General features: G+C 44.9%; 1 protein-coding gene across 1 annotated transcript in view; it reads right to left on the reverse strand.

Moving 5' to 3' along the window:
- The window catches only part of ZCCHC14 (zinc finger, CCHC domain containing 14), a 50,176-nt gene extending 28,356 nt beyond the window's left edge, over window positions 1-21,820 (reverse strand). Inside the window, 2 exon segments of the mRNA XM_009073823.1 lie at window positions 7,605-7,728; window positions 21,671-21,820. Of these exon segments, the coding sequence (XP_009072071.1) occupies window positions 7,605-7,728; window positions 21,671-21,820 (274 nt within the window).
- Between the last annotated feature and the right edge of the window lie 485 nt (window positions 21,821-22,305).

Here is a 22,305-nt window from a genome sequence, read left to right on the forward strand (position 1 = left end):
CTATCCAGACACCACTGTAAAGAATAACTCTAAATAGCTAAATTTGAATGAATTTAATCAACAGGCTCAGCAGTTAATAAGATAAGGACCAACAGCTGCCCAAGCTGAGTGATTCCATCACCTTTCCTGAGGAAAACCAAGCAGGAAGTCCAAAGAAAACTAAAGGTAAAGAACCACTCAGCAGCTTCAAGATAAGGTCCTTAGCTATATGCTTGATACCCACTACTTAGATGACTGTGTGATCAAGGCATATGGGATAAACACAATCCGAACTGCTCATAGGAAATGAAAGACTCTTCTGGCACATGAACTCAAACAGGAGTCACTGGTAAATGTACACTGCAGGACTTGTCCCTGAAGCCATCTCACTACAGCTCTTGGCCGAGGGGTGACCTGTTGTCATGCCATGAAGTGTCTGTGGCCCACAGAGGATCGTCCTCCGCAAGGAACTGAGGCCCTGAATGACAACCTCAGCTTTCAGATGTGAACAGAAAGGTTATGACTGTTCTTGCATGAGCAGGCACTCAAACCAACTTCTCAGCCACTTCAAGGAGTCTCTATGCTCCTCGCTCCTCCTCCCCTCCCTTTGTACCCTGTCACAGCAATCCCAGATCTCTCCTGACAAGGCTTCTTGAGGATGGCAAAGAAGTAGTGACTCCAACCTCTAGAGTGTGCAAAAGTTAACTTATTAACAGTTAACAACAGAAATTTGCCAGGGTCCCAGTGAGCCCCAGAAGGGTGGAACTCTACTCCCAGCTCTGGAACAGCCCAAGGATGAGCTACTCACCTTTGGGGACAGAAAATGGCCTTCCACAGACACTGAGTACAACTGCATTGTCAGGGAAAAACCTGAGGTGAAATGCAATGTTTCTGAAGGTTGTTTTCAAATCCAAACTCATGCGTATTGTCTTTATTGCAAAATGAAACCTCCAGCCCTGATTGGACTCCAGAAGATTGAGTGATGATTTATCACAGAACATTCAGAGTTGGAAGGGCACCACAAGGGTCATTGAGTCCAACTCTTGGCAACATACAATACATACAATTTAGGCAACATAGAGGCCTCAGGAAAGGTCTTAATAATCTTCTAGCACAGAGGGAATTATGCAACATCAAATCATGTCTTCTGAGGCTGGATTTGACCTCTAGACTTAACTCTAAATACTTGATACTCCTAAACTAGAAGCAGAGGCAGCAGGTCCTGAACACAGTGCCTGGTGTGTGATCTCACAACCCACATGGCTCCAGTTTAGCAGCAGAGCTCCACTTTGGAGCTAAAAGGAACAAAGGCATAGACAAACAGCTGAAAAATTCTCTACAGTTGGTAGAGGGAGATTTTTCCTCAAGGATTAGCATAGCCTAAATATTTCTTTAAGCCTTACCCTAACGGTTGTTGACCCAATATTATTGGAGATGATGTAGTTACTTAAAAATAGCATAATCCAGTGACACAAGTGATGCTGAACAAAGCACTGTAACGTCTGGACCCTGAACAAAATAGATTTCAGAGCTTTTCTCCTCTCCCTCTGTATTTTCTCCCTGAACCGGTGTCAAACGTTGCAGGAGGAAAAGGGTGCTGATGGCCATTAACTAGGAGAGCTCCTTCAGCCTAGTTTCTTATGGAAAAAGAATGAGTCAAGGAAGTGGGAGACAAAAAAAGAAGGTGCAAGACCATACAAACACATTTTGCTAAGGAAAACAGAGCAGCAAAAATAGTGGTGAGAAGTTCTGGAAGGTTTACATCACACATTTCTGCTAACTATTGTCATGAAATAATTAAGATACCAAAGTTTGCTGCACAAAACAACCAGTTTAATCCTCCTCCAACTCATCCTACCTGAGCTCAACTGGAATCCTGCAAACAAGGATAGATTTCATACCCTAATATTAATGCAAAAAGTCAATCAATGTATCGCTAAATGCATTTCAAGTTTGTTTTTCTTCATGTGCATAACTGCAGCAGCTTTTGTCCAGTCAGTCATGTGCTATCCATGTATTTATTCTATCCTGCAACACAGTTGAGGCTTTGCTTGACTTGTGTGTGGACTAAGATGCCTTCAATCAAGCAATTAGCTTCACTATGCTCAGTAGGAGAACTAAATGGAGACCAGACTGGAGAGTAAAGCCTCCTGCACCCATTTGCCATGTAAAAGCTGTACTCCTCTCTCCACAAAGCACTTTGTGCCTCTCCTTGGCTGCATGTGGTGCAAGAATTGTGATTCAGCTTCACTCTCTAAGGATCATATTTCAGCAGTTGCCTCATTTGAAATCACACTGGCACAGAGACAACTTTGAGGGGTTTGTGTGGCAACAGCAGAAAGTCAAAATAAATATACAGGGCCACAAAGTTGATAAGAGGGTTGGAGCATTTCCCCTATGGAGACAGGGTGAGAGAGCTGGGGCTGTTCAACCTGGAGAAGGGATGGTTGTGTGGAGACATCAGAGCACCCTGCCAGAACCTGAAGGGGCTCCAGGGAAGCTGCAGAGGCACTCTGTGTTAGGAGCTGCAGTAACAGGACAAGGAGTAATGGGGAGAAATTGAAAGAGGAAAGTTAGATTACACATCAAGAACAAGTTTTCCCTGTGAGGGTGGTGAGACACTGGCACAGGTTGCCCAGGGAGGCTGTGGCTGCCCCAACCCTGGCAGTGTTCAAAGCCAGGTTAGCTAAAGCCTTGAGCAACCTGCTCTGGTGGGAGGTCTCCCTGCCCAGGGCAGGGGGTTGGGACTGGATGATTTCTAAGCTCCATTCCAACCCCTTAAAAATCTATAATCTTGAAACAAGAATAGGGGAATTCTTCTCACTTCACAAAAAAATGAGCCTGGTTCAGTCAAGGAAAGCATCTTCCAGGCTGCTCTGAGGAGGGACACAGGATAAGTGCCACCTGCAACCTCAGAGCAGTGAATAGCATATGAAATACCAACACAGAACCTTCACTGCAGAGAACTTAAACTGTGACAAATCAGGATTCAACTCCAAGTTCCAGGCTGAAGCCTGCACAGTCCCTGCTCTGTGATGTTTGCAACTTACAGTGCCTTTTTCATAAAGATCCTTTTGTTCTGCACTTCACCATCTGCTCTGATGGACTCCATTCCTCTCTGTGCTGCTGGAAAATATGCTGTGGTCGCTGCCCATGTTTCATACACTGCTGAAATATGGCACATGCAGAGAGCAGGATTTGCCTCCAGGGCTATCCACCTAATGGCCAAATCCTTGGAACCTTACAGTAAGAGTAATTAGCATTTCTGGAGTATGGAAAATTCCTAGTGCTTTCACAAATCCAACTGAGTTTTTCATCCAGCTGTGATAACCATAACTCCTCTCTTTTGGGAATTACCACAAAAGGTCACAACTACTCTACATCCAGAGCCTTGTTAAAAATTAGCTCTGTGCATGAAGCTTCCCACAGGTCACATAGCTCCTGCTGGACTTTGGCATAATGATGGAAGTTCCCAAATTTCCCTTAGCTACCAGCAGAGAATTGCCTGCAAAACAAAATGGGGAATAAACTCATTTTAACTAGTGGCTTTTTTAACCACTTTGCTACTGGGAAAAGTTCAGGATGCAAAAAATGCTCAATATTCATCTGAATTTGTTTTGGTATTAAAACCGTAGTTAAAACCCAACTACATTCTGGAAATAGTGGGGAAAAAAAGACAGAAACCAACACATCCCTCTTGGAATTTAAATTCTGTGTAACACAGGAATCTATGTGTATTTATCTCTGCTCTCCTTGACCAGTGAGGTCTGTCAATACCTTAAAACCTTAAGCCTGTCTGCAGCTTTCAGCACAACAAAAGTCAGTCCCTGAGGGCAGGGAAAACCTCTACTTCCCCAAGTTACCTCCAGCTAAAATAACTTCCCCATCTGCGAAAACAGGTTGGAACAACCCTAAATCACTGATCAAAGTAGGAGTATAAAGCACAATTTACACTGCTACAGCTATTTAGTTTCACAGGAGCTCCACATCCTTCCATATCAGTCCTCAGCTGTGTGTTTTTTCTTGGCATAGGCCAAGTTTTAAGCTTTATTTTACAAAAGCAAAACCCAGTTAAAGCACAGATATGCAAAATGCTTATGTCAACAGGTATAGGAACTTCCCAGAGTCAGGACGTTCACTCTGCAGCAATATCCATCTGGTTTAGCCCCTTTTAGCACCAATACATACAGAAGGGAGAAGGGGATTTAGCTAAGAGTGAAGAACCAGCATAAAAAAAACAGATGAATTTTGCTAAATAACCACAGGATTGCTCCCAGATGGTCACCACTTGGGCACTGCAGCATGGATCCATAGAATCATAGAATGTTCAGGGGTTGGAATGGAGCTTAGATATCATCCAGCCCCAACCCCCTGCCCTGGGCAGGGACACCTCCCACCAGACCACATTGCTCAAGGCTTTATCCAAACTGGCTTTGAACACTGCCAGAGTTGGGGCAAAATCCAGCACCTGGGCTGAGGGAAGGTGTCCTTGTCCATGGCAGGGGGTGGAACAAGCTCATCTTTAAGGTCCTTCCAACCCAAAGCATTCCATGACTCTACAATCCAACGCCTGACAGTGTTCCCACACTGAGCTGAGTCTCTGAGGTGAAAGAAAAGGTTTATGAACTTTTCAGGCTGACACTCGTTTTCTAAATTCATTTCCTGAGGCAGCACTATTCCATACAGACAGGCTGGGGAAGTTATTCCCAAGTATTTGACAAGTCCCTGCATGAAATAAATAGGAACGTTCCCAGCTCACCCCTTGCTGCACACACAAGTGCACACAGGTTGCCACCACAGCTTGTTGAAGTATCCAGCAATATACTCCTCTTTTCTGGTCTCTCTCCCATGTAGAAACTAAATATTTTATGCTCAAATTAGGAAAAATACAGTCATTGAGAGCTTTTGGGCCCAAAAACATTGGACAAACCCATTCACTGTTCAGCTATGCACAGAGGAAGTTAAATTACTTGACACTGATGACATAAATCACTGACTCCAACTCGGGATTAAAACCATTCACTGGGTTAATGTCTCTAATCCAACTAAACACAACAAATTCTGCACCTTTAGTGAGATTTCTCAGTTTTCTTCTGTTTCAGCCTGAGACACTTCCAGCTCCAGGACACTGCCAGGAGAGAGGAATGATGACCTTGGGCAGCTCATTGCCTCTGAGGAGAAATCCTGTCCTTTCAGCTGCCTGAAACCACTTGCTAGAAAATATCAATACAAGAACCAAGCATCCTGTCCATCCCATCCTTTCATGCCTGAATTCCATGTGCCCTAGGTAAAAAGTGAGTGGGTCCTGCTTAATTCAGAGCTGTGTGTTTGCTGTGAGAACAAGGAATCTGTAAGTGAGCAGCAGTGGCTCCAGGCTGGCAAATCAGCCTCAGCTGTACTCCAAACTGAAGGGACAGAACTCCCTACCTGACAGAGCACCAGCTATCAAGGAGAACTTACAGTCCTTGCTGGTGAAAAGCAGAATATCAGTATTTTCCCAACTACCACTGAGGCAGCCTATAAATTAAGCTGAAAATGAAGAGAAAAACAGATCAGAGGAAAACCTAATTAATTTTCACACTGTACCATGACTAATCTTAGCATATATGGGACTGGAATAGCAATCACTGAGCACAAATGAAAACAGTGTTGAACCCTGTCCTATTTTTAATCAGCTGAAAGCCACAAACCCATCTCTGCTTCTGCTTAGTGCTGTGTTTTCTGCTGCCCTGATGGTTTTTACAGCTGGAGAAATGACTACTTACAGCATTGCTCTGCTGTAAAAAATGACTGCTGGGATTACAGTTGAGGATGTCACAGAAAAGGAGATGTGGTGAAGGCAAGTTAATATTTGCTTGGGATGTTTAACCCTTCCTGATCTGTATCACAGTCTCTGAGTGAAGATGTGCTTTGCAATCCATCATCACCAGTTATGTGGTATTAAACTGTATTTGTAATGGGTTGTAACAGTTGGAATGGTTTGGGTTGGAAGGAGCTTAAAAATCATCCAGTTCCACCCCCTGCCATGGGCAGGGACACCTCCCACTAGCCCAGGTGGCTCCAAGCCCCATCCAACCTGGCCTGGAACACTTCCAGGGAGGGGGCAGCCTCAGATTCTCTGGGCAACCTGTGCCAGTGCCTCAGCACCCTCACAGGGAAGAATTCCTTCCTAATATCCAATCTAAACCTTCTCTCCTTCAGCTTGAAGCCATTCCCCCTTATCCTGGCACTCCAGGCTCTTGTTCAAACTCCCTCTCCATCTTTCCTCCAGGCTTGCATGCACTCCTCAGGCACTGGAAGACTGCAGCAGGCAAGTGGCAGAGAAGAAAACAGACGTCGAAGCCAAATTCCAAATAAAAACCTAAATTTATATGATCCAGAACAACATTTTTAATGACATTTGAATGCAACACACTAGTGTTGCCAATATAATGGTGTGTATTTCCCCTGCATTAGTTCTGCCCTACAGAACTGTTTTCATTGATCCCTCAGAGCTCCCCAAAGCTCTTCTGAACAAAGAGCAGCTCCAAGTTCAAAGATTTTCCTCATTTAGCAGTGCTTTGTGTATGCCTTAAACAACAACACTGTTAGGCACATTTTAAATTGGACATTTTCATCTTTGCAATCAGAGCTTAGAGTGTGGGAATGGAATCATAACTCCCATTTGCTAAGCCCAGTTTGTAGCCAGATCAGTGTGAAATGCAGTATCACAACAGTGAGGTTTATTTTGTACCAACAGTCAGGGTGCACATGTGTGCTGGGAAAGGAGAGAGCTCGCACCTATCTTCCACTCCTCTTCCCTCACTTTCTTGCTTACATCTTTGGGAACCAAGGGAAAGGTGGAAGCCTAACTGCTGATTAAATGCCTTCTCTTCTCCCCAGTGAAGCAATGCTCATCTCCATATGCTTCATCCAAGAAATAACTGTAAGGATGAGTGGTGGAGTGTCCAAGATACTCCTGGAGAATATTTCAGGAGAGTTAAGATCATCTTTCACAGAATCATTGAGGGTGGAAAAGATCTCCAAGCTCATCAAGTCCAACCTCTGACCCATCACCACCCTGTCAACTGGAGCAGCGCACTGAGTGGCATGTTCAGTTGTTTCTTGAATACCTCCAGGGATGGTGACTCCACCACCACCCTGGGCAGTTCTAATGCCTAATCACCCTTTCCAATGAAAAATTTCTCCTGATATCCAACCTGAACCTCCCCTGACACAGCTTGAAGTCTTTCCTCTTGTCCTGCCCCTTGTCTCCCAGGAGCAGAGCCTGACCCCACCTGGCTGTGCCTCCTGGCAGGGAGCTGTAGAGAGCAGAGAGGTGCCTCCTGAGCCTCCTTTTCTCCAGGCTGAGTCCCTGAGCCTCCTTTTCTCCAGGCTGAGTCCCTAGAGTCCCTCAGCTCCAGGAGCTTCCAGGTGCTTTCAACCCATAAAAAACTTCCTTGCTTACTTCCCAAAGAAGAATGACCACATTTGTCTCACAGACACACACTTAGTACAAATCCTTTGCTCAACCCAACCCAGAGGTAAAGCAGCAAAATTCCAGTCTCCAATCCCAATTAAAATAACCCTTATAACTACCAAGAGATCAGAGTTGGATCCCCCACTGGAAGCGGAAAAGGACACACCTTTGGAGTGCTTCCCCGAAGGCCTCTTGGGTAGTGACTCCTCCATGGAATGTGTTGATGTATGGAGTACATTTTCCAAGCTGTTACTGACACTGTTGATTGGAGTCTCAGACCTTGGAGTGACCTGGAAGGAAAAAAAATACAGCATAAATCCATTAAAAGTGAGGGAATTCATAACCATCACACATCTTCTGGAGGGGGAGAACCACAGAAGGCAGTTTGGAGTTTGTTTCTTTTAAACCCAAGGGTGTTACTCCTGATATTCCCCAAGGAACAGCTCAGGGAAGTTGTTTTAGTCAGCAGCTAGTCACAAATCTAGATTATCTTGGCTAATCTATAAAGCTACTTACAGCTTAATTCTTCTTTAAACAATAGCCACACAGCAGTCAATTGCTGAGATGCTGGAGACCTTTAACCTCTCCACACCACAGGATTTAACTTTTCCACAAGAAAACTAGGGGGAAAGGACTAAAAAACATCATTTTGGGGTTATGGCATTGGTTTGGGCTGGGACAGAGTTAATTTTCTTCATAGTTGCTGCTATGGGGCTGGTTAGGGTTTGTGCTGGAAACTGCAGATAGTTCAGGGATGGTTTAGTTACAGCTGAGCAGTATTCACAGACTTGAGGCCTTTTTGGGTCCTCATACCACCCTCTAAGATGGGGCTGGCAGGGCACAAGGAATGTGGGATGGGACACAGCCAGCCAGCTGATCACAGCTGACCCAAGGGATGTTCCATACTGGCAATGTGCTCAGTATATAAAATTGAGGGCAGAAGGAAATAGAGGATGTTCTGTGATCACAGAATCATCAGGCTGGAAAAGACCTCTGAGATCATCGAGTCCAGCCTATGACTTGACACCACAATGGCAGTTAGACCATGGCACTAAGTGCCACCTCCAGTCTTGCCTTAAACACCTCCAGGGATGGTGATCACCACCCCGCTGGGCAGCACATTCCAGTGTCTAATCACCCTTTCTGGCAAGAAATTCGTCCTAATGTCTAACCTAAACCTTCCCTGGCACAGCCTGAGGCTATGTCCTCTTGTCCTGTCACTAGTTGTCTAGGATAGGAGACCAACCCTGGGTGACTACAACCTCCTGTCAGAGTTGGGTGGCCTCTCCAGCTCCCTCAGCCTCTCCTCATAGGACTTGTGCTCCAGACCCTTCACCAGCTTCACTGCCCTTCTCTGGACTTGCTCCAGCACCTCAGTGTCCTTCAAGTGAAGGGCCCAGAACTGGGCACAGCGCATGATGATGTCTGTCTTCCCAAGTCACTGTGATGGATCTCTGCTGTCCTGGGAATAGCCAAACACTACCTGCCCATGAGAACTGGGGAATCAATTCCTTGGTTTGCTTTGCTTGCACCTGTGGCTTTTGCTTTCCCTAGAAACTGTCTTTATCTTAACCCCTGGGTTTTCTCACTGCTTCTCTTCCCACTCCCTCCCCATCCTGACACAGGGGAGTAAGAAAGTCACTGTGTGGAGCTTGGCTGGGGTCAAACCACAAGTCACCTCCACACAGATGCAGACTCAAGGCATTTCCAAGTATTTCCATGCAGTTCACAATGAAAAACCCCAATTTAGCAAAAATCCTTATTTTCTTTTCTTTGCCATTGAAAAACCTCTGATGACTATCATATTTCAATGAAAAACTGTACAATAACAATGCCCAAGCAGAAGTTTTCACCACTAAAACAGACCTCATGGCCTAATATGTCCCTTCTAAACTGCATTTAGAGCAAGAAAACCTATTTTCACCATTACTTACAGCTAGAGAAACAAACATAAGTCATCAGAAAAGGCAAAATTGAGCAGTTCCCACTTGAGCTGCTGCCACAGAACATTCCCAGTGATGGAGAAACACAAACACATCCATTACTTGTAGTACAACACTCAGCTCCTGCCTCTAAGCAAGGCAATTCCTCTCTTGTTTTGTAGGTAATGAGAAGCAGAAGTGGATGAACACTTCCACTGGCAGTGCTGAACACAAGGGTGGAAGTACCTTAAAGAGGACAGTGTGTTTTAAAGAGAGACTTAAGACTAACAAAAGCACTTGGAGTTACTATGAGCAGTTCTACATGACTTGAAATCCCATTGTCACATCCTGAATCACCCTGAAACCCAGGTATGGAGAGCTATAATTAAAACTTCACATGGATTTTCGCCCTGCACAGATCACAGGAGAAAATGCATATCCCAACATGACAGAATTAGTTATCTTTCACTCATGGTAACTAATCCCAGTGAGTTCAGGTCCCTGGGAGGGAAAAGGCTCACCTCAGGCCTTGCTAACTTGACACAGTGCCATGAATTAGGAGATTTCACACTGCAAACAACCCTGTGCACACCCTACATTAGCTTTCCACATTGTCAGAGGCAGCACACACAATGCAGGAAGAAATAGCACATCCTCACTCTGCACAATTACCTATTGTGAGCTCCACTTTTACACTGACGTTTAGAGATTTAGAGGCAGTTTAAGGCAGCAGCACAAGTGAGACACTCTGGATATTTGACAGGCCTAAAAAAGCTTCTAGGTGTAAAGGAATCACACCAGAAAGGTGTGATGAGTGTCAGAAGGAAACAGAGTTACAGGTACCAAAAAGCAACATATTACAGGCACCAACAAGCAGAGCTAGAGGTCCCAACAAGCAGCATATTAAAGGTTCCAAAAAGCAGATTCACAGGCACCAGAAAGCAGCATATTGCAGGCTACAAAAAAACATTGTTACAGGCCCCAAAAAGTAGAGCTACAGGCCCCAAAAAGTAGAGCTACAGGCCCCAAAAAGCAGCACATTACAGGCACCTTCTTTCCTTTTCAGCCCTGTCAACTTCCTTATCAAATAAATAAAGCTAATTAATATATAAAGTAAAAGTATTATATTTATATACTATTTCTTCAGCACTGCTTTCCACCACTAAATGTAACCTCAAGCTTTCCCTTAGACCAGGCATTAAATAAAGCCCAGGGGGAGGGCAGGGAATAGCTTAAATTTCCTTGCCAAAGTCTTTCCCAAAGCTGAGCTCACACAGTCTCTCCTGGAGCTCATTAAACTCTCACTCCAGTGCTTGCTGCTGAGAGGAAGTTCCAGAGGGCTGAGCAATGCCACCACCATCCTCCTGGCACAGGGAGAGTGCAGAGGAGTAAGCGAGGAAATGAGATCCAGGCAGGACTGTGTTATTCTGTACAACCAGGCTTCAAATATTCAGAATAATCACAAATATAAGCACTTAGAAACTGAGTAAGAACAGCCACAGTGCTCTGAGCAAGCAGTTTTGGTAGGATTTCTTGCCTCCTGCCTCCCTCCTCTCCTCACAACTAGCATCATGTGGTGGTGGAAATTTGCATGCTGTTTATACATAACCTCCGATTTTTTTCCATCCAGATTTCATTCTTACATACTTGGTAGAGATTAATTTAGCCCATATGTCTTGTCTGCCTGAGCTCATATACTATCTGATTCCATCACACATCAAAGCAGCTCCAAATTGGCCTAGAAAAATCACAAAGCTCTGATTAGTTCCAAATGGAGCACTTTGTTAGGGAGCTGAATGGTGGGAGAACCACTGAGTCTCACTGCTTCAAGCTTCCAGGCCAAATTTGAAGTCATTTTTTCCACTGACTTAAACATACGGATACTGCAAAGGTTTGTATTTGTTTAGGGAAAGTAAAACAATGAAAACTGGTTTGCAAATCAAAGGTTTAGTTCCAAAATAGTAACAGCCTTCTTTTTTAGAATCCTTGTTTTTTATCCCTCTTTTTTTCATCCTTCTTTTTGAATCTGAGGCCAAGCCAAGCAGAGGAACAATAACCCTTCAGCTCAGAACTGCACAAGATATTATGCTGGAAAGTTAGGTGAAACACTGGGAAAAGCTTCACAGTAGATGCCCAGAAAGGGCTTGTCCAGATTAAGCTGTAGAAACTCAGTGTCAGGTAAATATATAATGACAGTGAGTCATATATTTTGGGATACATATATAATAAATATGAATATATATATAATACATATATATATATGGATATTCCCCATATATACCTGAACACTCCTGTATTCCTTAGTTTGGGCTGAGCACAAGCAGGAAGATATGCCCAGGTAGGACTTGTCCAAACTCAGCTGAAGAAACTCACTGTTGGGCAAATTCTGGGAGGCACATTCCCTATATAAACACCCCTGTACTCCCTAGTTTGGGCTCACCACAACTACTCAGGAGGAGTCATAGATTCATAGTATGTTAAGGGGTTGGAATGGACCTTAAGAGATCATCCAGTCCCAACCCCTGCCCTGGGCAGGGACACCTCCCACCAGAGGCTTTATCCAACCTGGAATGAACACTGCCAGGGTTGGGGCAGCCACAGTCTCTCTGGGCAACCTGTGCCAGTGTCTCACCACCCTCACAGGGAAAACTTCTTCCTGCTACCTCATCTAACTTTCCCTCTTTCAATTAATCCCCATTACTCTTTGTCACTACCTAATGCCTCAGGCTCAGCCTGAATTCTTCTGTGCCTCAAAGTAACAAAGACAGGATCAAAACTATCAGCTACTGCAAAGCACATCCTTCCCAACCCAGGCTAGACAGAAGGATCACAGAATTCCACCCTCGAGGAGTTACCAGGAAGAGAAACAACTGCTTCAACTCAGGGGTTGAGGACAAATGTATCAAGGAAACAGAAGTCATTGCTGGAACTTTGCCATTATCCCATTTGCCTTACCCCTGCCAGCCAACAACAACCTTTTCCCCAGCAGAGTGGTTTTCTTCTCAGTATTGGAGAGGTCCTAACAGGCTCCAATCTTCTTGGGCCAACAAAAGCAGCTCTGGAAGGCTTTCCACAACTCTTGATCCATCAAAATGCACACAGAAGAAAGCCACTGACTTCCACAGGTGGAACTTCTCTTTCATAGAATCATCAAGGCTGGAGGAGACCTCTAAGATCATCAAGTCTAACCATTCAGCCAATGCTGCCTGAAGTGGCTCTGCCAGTATCCCAGATAACATGGAAAACAGAAAATCTGGGAAGCTGGACTCAGGAAGCCTCAGCTTTGCTCCCCAGGGACAAAGCCCAACATGTAATGTAGCAAAGTCTGTCAGAAAAATATGACTGATAGGAGTCAAACTCAATGTGGCTCAGAGTTTTCCCCAAACAGCAATTGCTGTTCCCTTGAAAAATAACCAAACAGAGCACAGAAAACTCAGAGTTTAATAGCAAAGTATTTGCTGACTTAGTTTGAAGTGGAGCCAAGACTAAAAATCAACACAGTTCAACTACTCCAAGAGCTCTATGTGCACATGGAATTATGATAGAGGATCCTAGGGAATAAAATACGGATTTCTACCTAACTAGGTATGAAGTTCAGGGCAGGAATTACAGAGGAAAAGGGAGCAAATTATAAAGGAATGAGTCAGTTAAGTGACATCCTGGGACTGCAGTTCCAAGCCACACACGTTCTCCCACTGCTTACCCAGGGAAGCTTTTCCACATGATGTTCAGTTTTCCACAACCATCAGTGATTGACTGGGAAAATCCCACTTTTGCCCATTTGGAATTCTCTGTTCAAAGGGGTTTTCAAAGCTATAAACTAACCTCTAGGCTTGAGGCTGGTGCAGGTAAGTGCAATCAGGAATTGGAGCACTGGATCTGAGGGAGGGAAAACCACTCAACTCCTCTCTTGCCAGATTCATATTAGTGAGTATTAACAGCAGCTTGTTTTGAGGTTAACACCAAAGTCTTTAACACAGCGAGTGCAAAAATGCTCCAGCAAAAGGTTGATGGCAGGGATACAGCCCTTCCATGCCCAGGCAGGTAAGCTGCTGATTCCCAACACAGGGATACAACATAGATTTCTAAGGAACTGGGAAAAAAACCCGCATTGCTAACACTCAGCTGTGAGTTTGGTGCTGCATCACAAAGCTAAAGCTGAGCCAGAGACAAAAGCAACCAATGCAAGGAGGTGGAACTGCAAATCCACTGAGAATACAACCCCAGGAGGAGCAGGACTGAGCAAACATCTTCCTCTTAGTAGTAACAAGCCATTAGCCTGCTCAGCTGCTTGTGAAACCATAGCCTCGGGCACCACTTCTGCATTTACTTACATACACAAATACCTGACTGTTCTCCCACTAGAAGGAGAAAATTCCAACCTCCTCCTTTGAAAGGTTTATGCTCTTCCATAAGGATGGTTAATGCTTGCAAACAAACTTTTCACATATCTAGTAAAGTCCTCAACGCTTAAATTTACGCATATTTAGCTGCTTTAGTTGCCTGGGACATGAATGCAACTGGAAGTAGGTGGTTTGTGCTGGCATGGAGTTCCAACAGCCAAGGGCTACCAAAAGAAGAGGGAAGTGCCAGGTGTATCCACGTTTCGCAATAGCTAGGAAAGGTCCCACACCTCAAGTATATCTGTGTTCCAAGAGCTACAAAACACACCTGTTCTCATAGGAAGTTATGTTCCATCTCAGAACAAAGGGTAGAGAGGCAATTCCCAGGGAAATGGAAACATGAATTATGAATCAGATGGATGAGACTCTCTGGAATAAGATGAGGCATGTGGTACTTCAATGCTAAGGGACAATCACGCACCTGCTCCAAGGCTCCTTATAAATACAACAGATGGACCAAAATAAGCCTGGAATGTACTTCATCTAGACTAATTTCCATTCAAAATCTTTTGCTTAAGGAATTGGGAATACTGTTAATATCAGGAACACAAATCTACCCTGGAGTAACTGCTGCATTGAGCTGTGTTTGCCATTCAAGATAGCCAAAAGCAGCACTTGCAAACCCTTGGCAGCTCTGGGTTGTGCAAAGGTGTTTTCTCACCCCAAAGGCCAAATGAGCCTGAAAAGAAGCTTCAGAATTCACGAACATTAGCTCATGCAAAGTTTTCTGCCACCACCACCACTCTGTTCCTAATGGTTCACCTCAGGAGTTTGCCAAGCAGGCAGAACTGGGTGTTTTGCACTTGAGAGATTCACTGAGTTACAATTTGAGTTCTAAAGGGGAAAACTCTCATAAAAGGCAACAGGAGAAACAAGTGTTGAAACAAATAACCTACAAAGATTCTGTGTCATCTCCCTGATTCTCCACACCTGATCACAGCTAACTGGACAGGCTGCAAGCCACACTTCCCTCACGCTGTGCTGACTCAGGGCACGTTGATTCGAAACTCCAGGCACATTAGGCATAGTTATATATTTATTTTTCCCTCAAAACAAGCACAAAACCCATTAAATCTGAATTTACAAACCAATCATTTCAACCACCTCAAAATCAACACAGGGAAGTGTTTACAACCAGGCACAAGTGTGTCCATGTCTCCTCACCTGATGCCACCAAAAGCACAACCAGCAGAAGGGAAGATTCCCTTACACTTCGCAAGAGAATTCCAAGTGTAGTATCATCCTGTCTTCTATACAACCCTTTAGCCCTTAATGACATTTGCCTTTTAAAATGTTCATATAACATTGATTTTAGACCTACCATACTTATGCCAACAGCACATGGCTTGGGAGTCATCCCCGTGGGGCTGGAATATCTATTTGGGAGATGAATGAGTGGTTAAAAATGCAATTTGAAGCATAATCCAAGCAAAGACACCCCTGGCAGAAAGGTTCATTGCCACCCTGGTCTCCTCTGCAGCAGTTCACAAATAAACACTGTTGGCACAACTTATCTGACAAGTCACAAATTCACTGAATTCTATTTCTCCCTCATTCCTCTCCTCCATATCCACTTAAGTAATGGCTTGAGTGGAATAAAACTACTTCGAATCAGAGTCATTAGGGCTGGAAAGGACCTCTAAGACCATGAAGCCCAACCATCATCTCAACCATAAACCATGTCCCTAAGTGCCATATCCACACATTTTTTGAACACCTCCAGGGATGGCAACTCCATCACTTCCCTGGGCAGTTCCAGTGCTTGACAGCCCTTTCCATGGAGATATTCTCCAAATATCCAACCTGAATCTTCCCTGGCACAGCTTGAGGCTGGCTCCCCTTGTCCTGTTCCTTGTTCCCTGGGAGCAGAGCCTGACCCCACCTGGCTGCACCTCCTGTCAGGGAGTTGTAGAGAGGGAGAAAGTCCTCCCTGAGCCTCCTTTTCTCCAGGTTGAGCTCCCCTAGCTCCTTCACAACCATCATTACCCTTCTCTGGACACACTCCAGCATGTCAATGTCCTTCCTTCATCCACTTATGGTAAAAAACAGGAAGACGCTGGAAAAGAATTCCTAATACCCATGAAAAGTGTTCACATTCACTACTTCTCATCAGACTTGGCAGGTCTTGAATCAAAATTAAGATCTTGCTCTTAAGTAACTGATGTGATTACTTCTGCATCACTTCAGCTATTTACAAACCCCCGAAACACTATATTGGCCTGAACACCTGTTAAACAGTTTATCCCTCCCAATGCTAATCATTGGCTAATCAAACCAATGGGACTGATGGAAAAACTGGTTTAGCATGAGGCAAGAGCAAGGAATTTAGGTGTTTGCTCCTAACAAACCCCACACACAGATACACAGACCCGCCCCATCTCTTTGCTCGATTTAACGTCCATTTCAAACCTCACTGGAGAACACCTTCATTTCAACTTGTTCTAATTCTTTTGCCAAAGAGGAAAATCCAATTGTGGTTTAAGTGTGACAATGGTTCTTGTTTTGACACACAAAACAGATGTGACATTTCTATTAACAAGATTCTGTGGATTCTTATCTCTATTCTTGGGACTCACATTCCTCTGTTTGCTTTTTTAAGGAGAAAAGGAGCTCAAAAACAAGTAGTGAAATGGACATGGAGTGTTGAAGGTATCTGACAGCAGAATCAGACTTCTGCCTGGCCAGGGAGAGGCAGTGCTGCATCTCCTATCAGCCCAGAGCTGACAGGACCTCAGTTTTAGCAACTCAAACATTAAAAAACCCACTAAACCAAATGGTGAAACACTTCCAAACAAGGCACCTTTGAAGTCAGACACTGGAACGCTTGTGAGGTGTGGTTAACTCCTGCTGGCTCTGCTTTTCCAGGCAGAATCTCCTACAGCTTCACTCAGAGCAGTTTGGAATCTGGTACAGCACAGAACATCCAACACCTTACAACAGGCATTTTTATTTCAGAAGGGATGAGGGCACTTCAGTGCTGCTTCCCTGACAACTAACAGCTACAAGGGAATTAGCAGAAAAAGGAGTAAATTCAAAAAGTGAAGTGGAAGTCACTGTTAAAACAAAAACTTCATTCAGTCTAGGCTAAAAAAGAAAAAGGGAAAACAGTTCATGGAAAAAACATCATCATTATTAGCTCAACAGAGTTTTTTGGCTGCTCTGTCCCTGATGGTTGGATGTTCAGAGCATTTCCCATGCAAACTCACTTAGGTTCTTAAATCCAAGTTCAGCATGTGACACATGATTAGGCAAAGTGAGTTTGGTGATAATTAATACTGTTACTACACAGACTGTTGTCTTCCAAATATTCCTTGGTATGTTAAAGCTCATCTCTGAAAATACTGGAGGTTTGAACCTGAACTATTTTATCAGAGTCACAAAAACACTCTCCAATGAGAACCTCAGCAAGGAAAAAGGCAGAACTGGAAGATTCACAGCTGCCAATTGGAATATCCAGAGACTTGTGTAACTCGTGTTGCCTAAAGTACCCACAATTCTATCAGGACATGCAAAGATTGGCACGTGTCACCAGCTGGAAGCTCCAGACCTGCCCCTACAGCTCTGGAGGTTAGTTTCATGTGGTTTTGAAAGTGAGATCACTCTGAGATAGCAACTCCTGCTATCAGTGAGCAAACATCTCTAATCCCAGGCAGCAACTATTAACATGGTAATCTACTAAAGCCAGGAAATAGCCTCAGTGGGCTAAGAGGCTAGAAATTAGGTTTGTCATGATTTATTCTATCCCTCCAAAGCTCAAATAAAAGGCATAAAGGCAGCTGGCACAGAGCACTTAACAGCTAAATTGCTCTCTCTGTGAGGGCTTAAGGACTCAGTTTCAAGCCAACAAGGGATAGTTTTTTTCTAACTCATCACTCCACAGGTGAAACAAAAAGCTCTGAATGGAGTTCTGTCCATTCAATCCCCTGAGGTAAACAGTGCAGAGAGGGGAAGGTAAGTCAGGACCCCTCAGCTCAGCTTCCACAGCTCCCAATAGACAGTCTTTGGTTTTAGATGAGCCTATGGAATTAGCAGGAGTGAAAAATAGTCCCTTATGCTATAAACTTGAAATAGCCTTGGGTGCAGATTTGGAAGGTGACTAGGCAAGAACTCTTCTTCCCATTCACAAGATACCAACCAGCCACATCACTCTGGGGTCACTGACTCTTGTTTCCTCTCAGCTGCAAACAAACTGCAGTGACACTAGTTCTGACCCTGAATCTGCAGCTGAAGTCACAACCAGATCACAGAATCATCATCAGAGAATCACAGACTGGTCTGGGTTGCAAGGAAACATATAGCTCATCTTGTTCCAATCCCTGTGAGCATGGACACCTTCCACTAACCCAGGCTGCTCCAAGCCCTATCCAACCTGGCCTAGAACACTGCCAGGGTTGGGGCAGCCACAGCTTCTCTGGGCAGCCTGTGCCAGTGCCTCAGCACCCTCACACAGAAGAATTTCTCCCTAATATCTAATGTAAACCTACAGATCATCACATTAACTGCACTCAAGAGCTCTTCTCACAGCAGAGCAGGCACTAAGTATACAAAGTATTATCTTCTTTCCTTGGTTTTCCAGCATCATTTCAATGAGGAGATGAAACAACTCCAGGAAACAGAGCAACAGATTCAGAAATAACTTGTCTAGTTCTGGAATTTCTGTCCTCAGTGTTACTAACACATGTAAGACTTCCCGAGAAAGTTAGTCCGTGCAGAGATTCATATTATTATGCCTAGATGTGCCAGTATCCAAGTAGGTCACAGAATCCAAGTTCAGCTTTGTGTTTCCATCCGCCATTCACTCTGGCATAGAATCCCAGAATCATTCAGGCTGGAAAAGATCTCTGAGATCATCAAGTCCAACCTGTGACACACAACCACCTTGTCAACTAGAGCAGAGCACTGAGTGCCATGTCCAGCCCTTCCTTGAACACCTCCAGGGATGGTGACTCCACCACCTCCCTGAGCAGTTCCAATGTCTGACAACCCTTTCCATGAAGAAATTCCTCTTGATGTCCAACCTGAACCTCCCTTGGTGCAGCACAAGGCTGTTTCCACTAAGGCAGAGAGGGCAATGTTATCCCTACTTAGGGCAAGGAAAACAAAGTTCATTTCATACCATCAGGTAGAAACCAGAACCTAATAACTACTGACCTACTTAGATGCAGCCACAACCAGCTCTTTCTGCAAAGTTAAGGTTCTTAAAATCCAAGAATCATCTCAAATTAAAGCAAAAAGTTACATGGGCAGCTGTTTTGAACATCCTCATGGTCAGCAACTGCAGACAGCAAGACAACAGCCAAAACCAGTTTGCACTCCTGACCAACTTCAGGTGTGTTCACCTGCCCCAAGGCAACCTGAATCGCTAGGTATTTACAGTGATTTTGTATCAGCTCTTCAGTCTCTTCACTATTAAACACAATTTATTCTGGAGAGATTTCACTGTAAAATGTGACAGAGACAAGAGATGGAAAAAGCATTGCAAGCTCCAACCCTCTGGAAAAAAGTTACAGCTAATATCAAGTTGGGTCATATTTTAGCAGGACTTGGCTAAGCAGGAGCAGCACATTTCCATGTGTTCCTGCAGGGAGAACAAAGCACAGGCTGAATTTTTTGTTGTATCTCCCTGAACAAACAAGTTAAATCAGAAATTGTAACAGTGAACCAAGTGGTCACACAAGTGTCAATACCTATTCTCACACTCATCAGGGAAAAGCAGAAGGACAACTAGCTCTGGGCACGGCTCCCTAGCTGCATGCCAACACATCCATGCCATCCCAGCTTCCCAAGGTTTCTCAGGACCTCAAATGGTGACTTCTCCAGTTCCTTAAGGAGCTCAGAGAGGTTTGTACTTGAGAGCTGAGGAGCAGCACTTACCCCATTTACACACAGCTCAGCATGGCTCAAGCTGAAGTAAAGCACCAGGAGCCAGAGAAAGCACTGGCACCAGGGAGGGAATCCTTCTCCAGTTCCAAGGAGGAAGAGGAGCACAGGATTCTTGGCAGGCAGCAGCCCAGGGCACTCACTCTCTCTCCACAACTGAGTTGTTTTTTCTAGGAGATGTTTCAACACAACTTGGTAACATCCCCAAAGCCTCAGTGTTGGGGTTACTTGTGCACATTTAAACAGGGATGAATGGAGTAAGAGATTTTTTCCACTTGCTTCATCCAACTCCTGGTTTAAGCAAAGTGCTTACTCTAAAAGTAGCAAACCGTTAACAACAAAAATAATTAAAAAACTGTATAAACTCCACATCTCTTCAAGTAAAATGCACATTAAGGGAGTGTGAAAGCAATGTCACCTCTGTGTTCCCTCTCACCTACTCTGCACTTAGCAACCAGAATTCTTCAATGCCAATTTTGTACAAAAATGTCTTTTTTAAAGAGACAACCCTAGAATGAGTTCAGAAGAAAATCAAATGACTGTCCTGGATGCCTTACTGCTGGCAGAAAGCATGGCAGGATGGATTCCCCTTCCATCTTAGACTGACAGCAATAAGTGCAGGAGTTTTGCAGCTCCATAAATCCTGAGCTGCTCATAAAGCTCTGAAATCAGACTCTAAAAAATGCTCCTGCCTGCCTGATTTGATTCTTTTTTTTGCTCATCTTATTCTGGGAAAAATTATATATATGATTTACAGTGTGTCCTTTCCAACTCAGGGCTGAGCAGCTTTTGATTAAGGGAAGCTGCAGGGAGTGAAGTACCTGAAAAGAAGCTTTTTCTGGTTTTAATTACACCCTTCTGCATCCTCTGTGATATACTGTCTATGTTTTATTCACAGAGAGGTTTAAACTGAATGAAGAGGCTTTCCCATACCTTGCTCTTTCCCCTGAATACAAAAGGGGAGGAACAAGCACTATTTGAAGACATAGGAAGGGAAGAGTAAGAAAAACATGAAGTTTCATACTACTCACCTCAAATTTTACACAGCAAAGATGCTTAAAGCAACATGAAACTGGAAGGAAATTTGTATTCAGGGGAAGACTGTGCCCAGATTTCTGTGTCAGCCTGAAATTCAATGCTCAGCTGAATGGAATCTGCACTGAGCCCTCAGAAACGGTTTTACTTGTGATATTACCCCAACACAAAGGATTTTGGAGCCTTTAGGCATTCATCTTTCCCAAGAGGAAGGTAACACATTATTCTATGACTGAATCCAACATCCTCAAGGGCTCCAGCCTGTTAACTGCTCACATGCCCCCACTTAGCTGGGGCTGAGCTTGAACTTTCAAGCAGGTTAAAACCAGGCAGAAAGGAAGTTTAACTCCCTAATTTGTAGCAGCCTAAGAGCACTTAAGCAGCCACTAACGACCCCAATTACTAACAGCACATCCCCAAACGTTCCTGTCTTAACTGCTGGCAACCGACTGGAAGAACAGCCAGCTAATGTCAGGGAACCCTTCACCAGGATCCATACCAGAGTGATGGAGCGTGCCAGAAAACCACAACATTCCTTCAAGTTCAGCATCAGTGTTTGCCATCACATCCATCTACACAAAACTCACTCACCAATGTCTTTGCCACTGGACAGCTACTCCCAAAGCTGAACCTCCTCTCCAACTTCTTCCAGTGAAACTTTGAAGCAGACGCTTATTCCTGAATCTCCAGATACGTTTGTTTCCCTTCCTAAATCGCTAATGTTCCATGCAGCGGGCAACACTGTCCCCTCAGCAGATGCACTGCCAGGGGCAATCAGTGAAGGTTTTACAATGCTGCTTGTGAATCCCTGCTCATTTCAATGTCACAAACCCCCTGTCTCCTCTCTTTCTGCTCTCAGCTGAGCATCCCCATCACCAGTCATCAACCCTGGCAGCCTTTTAACCTGCCATTTATCACACCTATCCTAAAGCAAGGCTGAAAATCAGAGCAGAAGGCACAATCCAATGCCACGGAAAAGCAGGATAACCCACCTTATGGCAGCCAGGATAGGTTGCCATGGTGTTGAGGGTAGAGGTGCTGGGATTCTTGCTGGTGCTGGCCATGATGTTCTGGATCTGGGTGAGCTCCTGCCTCAGCACCTGTTTCTGGTGGAAGCTGAACGCCGGGTGGTTGGATGCCATGGTGAAGAGCAACAGGAACTCATCCCCCGTGCGGCCCTCGTTGAGTTGCAGCCCGTAGTTGTTGATGACCGAGTCGATGTGGGTGAGGGTACGGAACAGCACCCCGGCTGCCTCCCGGTGGGCAGAGCCCAGCAGGGCGAGCGAGACCAAAAGTTTGCTGCGGACCACCTCGTCCGTCAGGTTGGTGAGGCTGCCCAGGTCCGCGGGGTTGTTGGCCTTGATCTCCGAGTGGAGGGATGGTCCTGCCGAGCCAAGTCCTCCAGGCCGGCTCCTATCCTAGGAACCTCCAGCGGGATGCACAGATCCAGGAGGCCGCAGAGGAACTCCACACGCTGCGGGGAGGGCAGCTCCGAGAACCAGCGGTACACCCCGTCCCGCTGCAGCCGCGGGATGCACAGATCCAGGAGGCCGCAGAGGAACTCCACACGCTGCGGGGAGGGCAGCTCCGAGAACCAGCGGTACACCCCGTCCCGCTGCAGCCGCGG

Source organism: Acanthisitta chloris, unplaced genomic scaffold (assembly GCF_000695815.1).
Source record: "Acanthisitta chloris isolate BGI_N310 unplaced genomic scaffold, ASM69581v1 scaffold4544, whole genome shotgun sequence".
Lineage (NCBI taxonomy): Eukaryota > Metazoa > Chordata > Aves > Passeriformes > Acanthisittidae > Acanthisitta > Acanthisitta chloris.